General features: G+C 35.5%; 1 protein-coding gene across 4 annotated transcripts; it reads left to right on the top strand.

Moving 5' to 3' along the window:
- Positions 1–68: 68 nt before the first annotated feature.
- LOC105347235 (uncharacterized) lies at positions 69–5167 on the top strand. Of its 4 annotated transcripts, none has more exons than XM_011456209.4 (3): positions 69–244; positions 3122–3470; positions 4210–5167. In XM_011456209.4, the coding sequence occupies exons 2-3, from the start codon at positions 3132–3134 to the stop codon at positions 4915–4917; spliced, it is 1047 nt and encodes a 348-aa protein (XP_011454511.3). In that variant the 5' UTR covers positions 69–244; positions 3122–3131; the 3' UTR covers positions 4918–5167. The 4 variants fall into 4 exon arrangements, with proteins under 4 accessions (XP_011454511.3, XP_034322082.2, XP_034322081.2 ...); XM_034466191.2 differs by lacking the exon at positions 69–244 and adding an exon at positions 1408–1532; XM_034466190.2 differs by lacking the exon at positions 69–244 and adding an exon at positions 2191–2287.
- Positions 5168–10388: the final 5221 nt, after the last annotated feature.

The following is a 10388-nucleotide window of genomic DNA, read 5'->3' as shown; positions in this document are numbered from 1 at the left end:
GCTAGATCCGCCATGGCCATTCTGTAATCGAGTGTACTTTTACACAAGCTGGTCCCCTATTTTAAACCTGCTCAATTTTATCAAATCGCAGATTGCAGAATTTAACGTATACACGTTCAACCGGTGATATCGGGCAATCTCACGTAAAGGCCCCCTACTTTTTGTATCGCTGAACCCCCAGTCTGCGGGCGTAAAAGCGCTGAAATTCCATCGATCTCAGTCCAAGGTTTATATCCTCTTCCAGGTAAGGTTATACCGTATTAAGCAACATGTCTACTCCCCCATGATCAAATCTTGCAGGTGTAAAATATTCTTACGGATATGTGATAACACTTTATAGAGTAGTTGAAATTGAAAGCAAACTGATTGAAATAGATCTGATGCTGTTAAAGCAAGTAAGGCTCTATTCGTATTGTTTTTACCATAATATAGTAAGTGTAGTATATATATATATATATATATATATATATATATATATATATATATATATATATATATATATATATATATATATATACACAGTTATATAGCCCTCTTAGTTGGTGTAAGGGAGATAACTCTTATTCACCACTTTTTTTGCAAAGTTTAACTTAACCATAATTATTTTTTGTTTTATTTTGTTTGGCTTTTTTATGGGGTGTTTGTTTGTTTATTTTTCACTATTTTTTTTTTTTTGCTTGTCAAGATTTCTGATAAATTTACCCCTAACCCCCCCCCCCCAACCCCCCACCCTTTCTTTTTTTTTAAATGAGGTCCGTATTTATTTGCTCTGCTCCTGTTTGTATTTTCATTTAAACCTTTGATTTTGAACATTGTTCGTTGACACCACATATCGACGTAACTTAATATTGATATATCTATGTACAATATATTTTTAATAAGTACAAATTCAGACACTTAGACGGTCACCGCCTTAAAAGACGTCTTCGCGTTGGGCAATATTTCGTCCCTCGGGGGCTAATATAATCAATGTTGCCCTCAACCCCAGTCAATATTTGTATATTTTTACTTGCGCGTAAATTATGCGCGTACGGTTCGCCGAAGAATTCGCGCATTTCTATATAAAAGCAGTAAAACCAAAAGCTCGAAAACCATTGTCAACATCCGCTTCGCGTCGGTTGACAATGGTTTCCTCGGGTGTCAATTTCAACTGTTACCCTCCCAAACAGGCACTATTTATATATTAGTTACATGGTTTGTAGTACTATAGTTGACCTAATATGGTTTATACGTGGACAGTAATTTCCATATATGGGGCGAGAGTCTATGAAAACAAAACAACAATTTGATTTAAAGAAAAAAATCCGTGATAGGGCACTCATTAAAAGACCGTACGACTACGTCTAACCAAGCGTGTTTGAGTATTTCGGGAAAACAAAGACTACCATACAAAAATAAATATTACCGTGTGACGCACATATCCTGTTCAACTTTTGCATGTAAACATGAAATAAAATTTGGGCAGCGATGCGTTGATTTCGTTTCAATTTTTTTTTAATTTAATGGAAATCCGGATATAGCGCTAAGCTACGGTAAGTAACTATAATGTTGTAAACTTGAGTTGTAATGAACTGCTAATCTAGATATATAGCTTCAGTCCAATCCACACTTTGCAAAAGTTGTTTCCCTTTGCGGGGTCAACCCAAAGGTCAAAAGGGAAAAACCAACTTTTTCCTTCTTTATGCAACCATGTATTTTGGCCACCTCAGTCCTGTAATGAAATCTTTTGGAATTTAATTTATTCCTTCGAAATGTGTTGCCCCATTTTGGGGCAATCAAAATACAGAAAAAGAAACTAATTTTTAATGTCAAATGACAAAGTTATAAACCTTAAAACTACAAAGCCTACTGTGAGAAATTAATGGGTCAAGATGGCGGCCAAGGTGGGGGGATTTTTAGCCAAAGGCACAGTCAGGACTTTGTTGATATTTCTTTGCCTATATAATATTATATAATATTAATCTACTTAATTCGTAAATTATCGGTCTAAATCTTTTTAACATCAGATTAGGGTTGACTTTCCAAAATCTTTTGAAAATTTCTGATTTCTGATTTAATATATAGTGAAAAAATGACACACTTTGGGACGTGGGTGTTAGTGCATACATACATCCGTCATGTGTAAACAATTAGGTGGCTCACAACACCTTGAAATACTTTCTCAGATCAGCAGGAAATTGCTTGAATAAAATAAAGTGATAACAAACAGTGTTCAAAATCAAAGGTCCAAAGGGAAAATACAAAACAGAGGCATGCAGAGCAAACACGGGCCTCTAGAAAAATCAAGGTAGGATTGATCAGGTGCCATGGAGGAGTGAGAATCCTTTGCTGACCGGTCACACCCGCCGTATGCTCTTTGTCGTAATCGGGATTTCAAACGGAAAAACCCGTAGACAATTCGGTGATTACTAATGGTTTAACAATAAGTATGAAAAACGTCAGTCAGCATACGACCCAGTAGATATTGTATTTAAATTGCTGACAAGGTCGTTGTATCGACCAAAAAGTTTATGAAGGGATTACTTTGACAATCAAGCCCTGTTATATTAACTTGTTTGTGACAATGTCAGTAGCTTGCCTCGCCCTTTCTACGTAGAGTATGTCCTTGCATATCGAAATAACTGAGACACAAAAACATCATGTGCAGGGTAATGGAGATATATTGCTACATAGGTAAGGAAAGTTGACGATTGAAAATTTGAAATCATCGCGTTTATCATAAAGTTTTGTTGTCGGGTTGCAATCGATGTCCCTTTCCAGAAAAAAAAATATATCCAAATATGAAACAGATGACACAGACTCTGTTGTACATGTATATTTTATTTCAAGTTCACTGCATGGGCATGATTTATAGCATACAGTTAAGATATATAAAAGTCAAAAAAGACAAATAATGTGCATTTTTTAAATAAAAATTATACTTCAAAAACTCAATTCAGTTATTTAATATGAACGAAATCCTCAGGCTGATTCGAACTCATGGTCTGCGGTTCATAAAGCCGATCATTTAACCAAACGACTGAGCTACCATCCATTGTGGACATGTCCAAGTCACTGTCATCAATTACATTATTAATAATAATTTCCATTATTCATAATTTCACTGTTATCTTTGATTCAGAGTAAAAACAATGTCGGACACCAGCAGGCCAGTGATAAAACTTCCCATTGTGGACATGTCCAAGACAGAGTCGGACCGGGCCGGCCTCGCCAAGATCGTGGTGGACGCCCTGGAGAACATTGGCTTCTTGTTCATAGATAACGTGGAGGGATTGGACTTTGACCGGCTGTTCCAAGCGTGCCAGTGGTTCTTCTCACTCCCCCCGGAGAAGAAGCGGAAGTTGTGTCGGAAGAACTGGGTCCCGGAGAATCCGAACATCTACAGGGGGTATTTCCCGGTGGTGGAGGGAGAACCGAGCCGTAAGGAGGGGTTTGAGTTTGGGCGCGCTGTGAGGCCGGATGATGTCCAGGTAACGTGAACGCGGCTATGTTAAGGCTGTCCGAAGCTAGATATATATCGAAAAATGATACCATTTTAATCATCGAAAAATACTTTAACCGAACGAGTTTCTTAAAACTTTTATTACATAAATATTAACAGTGACATCAAACACTATATTTGATGTATTTTTGTGACGTCATATATTTTTCTTAAGCACGTGACGGGTGTATTCTAACACGGTAAATAATCTATAAAAATCGCATCGGCGCAAGTGAATAATGACATTAAATCAAAAGTATTTTTATGAAAAATCCTTCGATAAGTAATGTATTTTGCAGTTCTTGCTGGGGGTTCATATAAATATTTCGTTTATTTGAAATACTGTCAAAATATTTCGCACCGCCATCGCAATCAGGCACATTTTTACCTTTTAGGCTCGATTTACACAAAATCGGGTCAATCGGTAGCTTTCCCCCAGCAAGATTCACATTGGTACTTATTTTCTCTCCCAATTTCACGTAAAATATACTAAGATTGTTTTTATCCTTTACTTGCGCCAAGCCGTTTTTTAATATGTATATACATATCACCATTCATTAGATTACAATTATAAACGAGTGGTTGTTATAAAAATCGGTCTCTGCATGAGGCATTAGTTTTCAATTTTATCATAACCGATATATGTTAGGCCTAATTTATTCACTGCATGAGACTTTGACAGTAACAAAATTATAAAAATTTATATTCATAATATTTGTTGTACACAGGTGAGTCCAGAAAATTGGTACTATGAGACATGTCCTTGGCCGGAAGAAGACGGGAAATTTCCTTTTAAGGAATACATGACCTCTATGTACGAGGTCATGCATGAACTCGCCATGGAGATTCTACGCTTGACTGCACTCGGCCTCGGTTTACCGGAGGGGGCGTTTACCTATTTGTTTGACGACAAGCCGTGCTCCACCTACCGGATACTGCACTACCCTCCCTGGGACGGACCCCCTCCAAGCAATGCCCGGATCGAAGATGGCAAAATCCTCACCACGCCTGATCACTCCGACTCGAATTTCCTCACACTTTTGGCGACATTCAATTACAAAGGCCTAGAGATCGTCAACTCTGAAGGAAACTGGGTCGCGGTGGAGCCAAGACCCAAGAGCCTCGTTATGAACATAGGTGACCTTTTTGACCGCATGACTGGCGGGAATAAGTTTCGCGCCACGCGTCATCGCGTCCTTGACATTGGAGTCGACCGGTTTTCTGTCCCCTTCTTCTTAGAACCGTCTTACTTCAGCGATGTCGGGGTCAATCTAATTAAAAAATACACTGGAGAGGAATCGCACGAGCCGGAAAAGTACGGTTGTTACATGATACGTGTCGCCAAATACGAGAGGAAGTATTTTGAATACAAAGTCCTTCCGGATTTTGAGAAAGTCGGCGAGCGGCTCGGTTTGGTGGATCCAGTAGGATCCTAAGTGTTGGGCGCGGAAAGCTGGCGTGGATCTAAGAATCGCTCGATATGAAAATCATGTTCGGTCGGGATCTATGGAAATCAAGCGAGGATCCGAGGAAAGACGGATATTTATACATTATATGTACATAAATTTATATAGATACAATGTGTCGATCGATTTGATTTAATCTTATATTTTGAACATATATGTATATGATTTTATGGTTTGATGCAATGAATCAACATCTTAGAATAAAATGCATTAATCAAGTCGCATGGACGCCACTGTTTGCTTTATAATTTTGATTTTAAACAGAGTACAAAAACTTCATGGTTAAAAGGTTGAGAAATCTTAAAGGCAGAAGTTTAATAGCCTATTCATATGAGCAACACACAAAACTTACACGCCTGAACGGTGAACAACTTACAATTTTAACAAACATTGCATCACAAGAACACACATAAAAATCAAGTTATTTCATCTGTATGTATTTGCACATTTACGCGATGACAATTTTGAATTTACCAGGCCGGTGGCAGTAAATACAAAATTTAAAACATGAAAATAAATTTTGTTTTTACTACCACCTGATAATTAATCCAAAATTTACAACATAACAGTTGACTGTTTGCATGCTGTTGAACTTCAACTCGAGATTCTTTCATTTCCATTAATCTTATATTCAAGCCTACATATTCTTGGCTTGTTTAAGAGTTCTTCCATCCGTATCTTTCTTACTCTATATGCATGGACCATCTCACGGGAGAGACCTCGGCACATTGGTATATACTTGTACCGGTATATTGTTGTAGAGTTCAACATTAATCACATATATACATGTATTTAAGATGGCGATGATACTCACACACATGCTGATATTGAGCTGCTTAGACAAGGGACAAGATTTAGATTGTCGTGTGTTCTACAGATGAACTACAGGTCTACAACAGAAACGGGAGGCGGGGGGAGGGGGAGCTCCTCAAATTTTTTTTTTCTCTTTTTTTTTTTATTGAACTTTCGGATATTCACATAACGCATAATACATAAATACATACATGTATATATTTACATATTCCAGTGTCTTTGCCTGTGATAACACTTAGTATCGATTTTGTACTGTATAACCAATATTACAAATGACGCCAAATTGAGGCGCCAGCGGGGTTTGCTTATTTATATTTAAATATTAAATCGTACGATGGCTTAAAATTATATAAATATAAGTAATAAGGAATCATTCTTTGAATATTATGAGGTGATAATTTCGGTCGGGGCGTGATCAAATCTATCATAAAGCCCTTCGGGCTTTATTGGATTTGATCACGCCCCGACCAAAATTATCACCTCATAATACTCAAAGAATGATTCCTTATTCCTTATATAATTGCAATTCGTATAAATACATTCATGCCATTCACACATAACGCATATATACATGTGCATAAGTCTGGCTGTAACGCGGCATTTGACAGGATAAATAAAGTCAAATTTGTATATACCTGCATGTATATAAATTTAAGAAATATGTCAGAATAAAGTTGAGCGCTAGGTTCTTATCTTCGCGCTAGCCAAGGGTTTTCGGTCCACTCCGTTTATGGGGAGCGGAGTGGACCGAAACCCTTGGCTAGCGAAGATGCAGGTTCCCTGATTTGAAAATAATTTTATTCTATTAATTTACAATTGGGATTGCAATTAAGAGCACAAGTTCTGAAACTTAGACCACCCTCTCCCTATGCATGTACATGACTGTACAATATATTTTGTAATGTAAATATTGGTGTAACAACTATAAATTTTACAAGTTATATTACAATAACATATGTAGTTGTACGAACAATTATGATTTCAAAGGCATACAGTGACGTAATATGATATAATTTACAATTTGAAATATTTCGCTAAACAAAGTATATCTGATATCTGCATAATTAACACATGTGAAATAAGAGCGATACGCATCTTTAGGTTTACCACATGCGCACATCGAATTTTTAATTATATAACATTTATATATGAATAATAATTGAGTGCACAATTGTGTCGATTTTTGTATGAATAATGTTTTCCATGTACATATGTATATTCAATTTATTCTGTCACGTATAGGACTACTTGCGTTTTTAGTTCCCTTAGTTATCTTTCTTAGGTGCGTGACGTATATATATACATTGTGTTACATTCAAGCAATCCAACAATTTAAACTCGCACACTGTAAAGTAAGTCTACATCTCAATTCTTGAAGCAATATTTTGACAATATCGACACAGAATTTGGTTTGTTGTTGTTGTTGTTTTTTTTTCTTTTGCATTTCCTTGGATCTGGTCATCCAACATCTCAAATTTTCCTCGGCCCACACGCAGATTTACAGACAGCATGACTATTCATGTACATGTATATTCCTACTGTCGCGCAGCAGTCACTACAAACTTTACAAGTTTTGTCATGCATGTAATTTTATTATTAAGTTAATAACTGCCACCCGGTAAAACATGACAATACTATACACCCTGTCTTATGTTTGAACCACAGGCGCCTGACGTTCATTTCATATTTCTTCAAAAGATAAAATATTCTGATGTACTTTATAAAATACTGTCTTATTATAAATAGAAATATTTTAAGCGACAGGCGCCTATGATTTGAACCTACATGTACATTGTATGCATGGATGAAAAAACATTCAAAGAACGAGCTTAATCTATGCTTAGAATTTAAAATTACAAAAAATAAATAAATATATTTACAGTATTCTCATCAAGACTGATCACTGTTCCAGATGATTTTACTTGTGCCAAGGCGTCGTGTTTAAAGGTGGACCCCCCCCCCCCCCCCCCCCCAAAAAAAAAAAATTAACAAGCAAACAAAAAAACACCTTCCCCTTAAAAAACAAACACAAACAAACAAACAAATATCGATGCATAGGAGAACATTGCTTGATAAGTTTTATTGCCACTTTTGTCATTATAAATATCGACTGTCGGGTGAGATACATTATTTACTTTTATATCAACATATCCAAGGTTTTTTTTCCATGTTGGAGATGTTAGGAATTTACTCGCAATATCCTATGAATCGAGTACACTTCCTGTATAGCCAAATATATATAGGAATTTAATTTCCGATGTGGGAATTTAACAAAAGTTCAAAAAGGATTTTAGATCGATCTGATATCAAAATTGAATTGCCTACACTGATCAGTGCATCATCGAACAATACTTGTCCGAAATCAATTTCAAGTCTCCAGGAAATACTTGTATCATTTTTGAAAATGAAATTTATCACTCTAACAGAGGATTTTAAAAAAATATATTATAGAGGGTTATAACTATTTTCAATATTTTGTATAGGAAGATTATTTTTATTTACCTTGGTAAAATGAAAATTTCCCCACAGAAAAATCAAGTTTAAAAGGTAAACATCCCACCCACCTGTCAGGTAAGACCGCACCCAGAACCCAAAATTGCTAAGTGGGTAGTGGTCTGCATGTAGGCAATTGATTGCTATATTGCAACTGTACATTAGACTGGTGCGAAAAAAAAACCCCGGTGTGGTATCATGCGCACATGAATCAGATCATATCATGGCCAAAAAAAAAATCCAGGGGGGTGGAGCGTTCTGAGATTTATTTACATGTATTTATTCAAAGATTTAATGCTATTACTGCGTAAATTTGAATAGTTTAATTTTCTTCTGGGGAGAATGGGAGGAGGTGGGGTAGACCGCCCCGATCTACTTGTACATGTGCGTGTACACCTTTACAAATATTTTTTTTTATAGATCAGCGGATGAGTATTATTGATTGCATGGATGGTGTAGTTTTCCGTGAATAATGGTTCTAAAAGAAATAAATCATTTTTATTTTTATTTTCGTCTTTGATAATATTAAAACTATCATCTTATATTATAAATTTTGTTCCTATTTCCACCCCCCCCCCTTTCATCATTCTCAAATTTACCCGGGAAACAAAGTTCTGAACGAAGAAAGTTTCGTTACTTAGACAGACCGGAAGTTAATTATAATGTAAATTTTGGTCGTGGATCTTAACAAAAGTGCATCGCGTCTTTGGTTTCGTGCTTGAAGTCAAATATTTTGAGGTATGTGTCAATATTTATCGTTCATATTCTTGCCAATGTTAGATTTTGTGTTTCTTTCAGAGAATAAAAAATGGCGGAGCGTAATTGAATATCGATTTTAAAAGACTGCAGTTGCAGTTATCCCAGAATGAGAATCTGTTTGTTTTGAAATGTCATTAGGTGGAGAGGAGAAAAAATAGGTCATTGTGACCTTATTCCTTGTTTTGTGATCGATTGTTAATAATTTAATCGATCTAAAACCTCCATTAGTTCTTTTTATTTCCCTAAATCACACGCTGTTAATTGACATAAAACAGCAATAAACGTCCCTTTATATTTTTTTCCATTGCCCGTTATTGAACCTTGAATCGTTGGTATACTGTCTTACTCTCACCACACTAAAGTAAAAAATCTTAGTTAAGAAAGAAGACAATTATGAGAGATACCATTTGCATTGTGACCCAATCTTTAAATGTGGTTTTTGAATAAATCGTAAAATCACAGTCAGCAGTATTAAGTTTCTTTAAACCCCACGAAAACCTCTACAATAAAACCCCCCTTGTTGTAATTGAGGAACACATATCTTATCTAAACATGCAAATTGATACTGGGATTGTTCTGATAATTTGACAAAGTAAGGGTGTATCCGTTTGTGTACGTGTATGTGGCGGCAGACTATTAGACCCACAATTTAGCAAGTCTATTTTCTGTTTAATTCATCCATGTTTGATACATATAATTGGATCGTTATTGACCTTACATTATTGTGCTCAGTGCAAATTTTTGAAGATGAAAAGATAGGACTTTACTAAAGAAAGCTTGAACAGGTAAAAATTTGTCTTTGTTTTTAATTTAATGGTGAAGATAGTGTTACGATCATATGGTCAGGAATTTAAAAAATGTATCCATATATTTATAAGATTAAAGATTGGACTGAAAGTGATAAACCTTTGAAAAACATTCGTCGCAGTCTGAAGTACATCTTTTATATGGCATGTTTGTAGCAGTTCTTATATTAACAATGACATGTGTTATAATATGTTAGTGGGCAAGAGAAATCCAATTCAAGATGCTGTTTTGAGCAATCTAGGAAATAATGTCTATAAAGAGCTAGAGCCACGAAGCATCAAAATTGCCCTATCATTAAAAATTACCATATTTTGGTAAAATATAGAGTAGAATCTTAGCTTTTCATAACTGTTTTTCTTTTTTCGATATCTATCATACTTTTTTATTAACGGAGTTTAAAATATGGCATTGTTTTGATGAAAAATGTAGAACAGACGTCATTTCTGTTAAGTAAAGTCATGAAATGATAAAACTACGTATGACTTGAAACTAATAAAATAAACAAAAAACAAATAAAATTATCATGTAGACATTATAATTAATTTATGAAAATAAATTTATTGATGAAA

This window comes from Magallana gigas, chromosome 1 (genome assembly GCF_963853765.1).
Source record: "Magallana gigas chromosome 1, xbMagGiga1.1, whole genome shotgun sequence".
Taxonomy (NCBI): Eukaryota; Metazoa; Mollusca; class Bivalvia; order Ostreida; family Ostreidae; genus Magallana; species Magallana gigas.
Note: the sequence above shows the minus strand (reverse complement) of the source record. Positions and strands in the feature narration are given on the sequence as shown.

Bases quoted from the DNA above. Each gene is read 5' to 3' on its own strand.
- LOC105347235 (XM_066068864.1), top strand. From the start codon at position 2,600: ATGTCCTTGCATATCGAAATAACTGAGACACAAAAACATCATGTGCAG. The intron at 2,674-3,121 runs GTAAGGAAAGTT...TCTTTGATTCAG, and splicing joins GGAGATATATTGCTACATAG to AGTAAAAACAATGTCGGACA. The intron at 3,471-4,209 runs GTAACGTGAACG...TGTTGTACACAG, and splicing joins TGAGGCCGGATGATGTCCAG to GTGAGTCCAGAAAATTGGTA.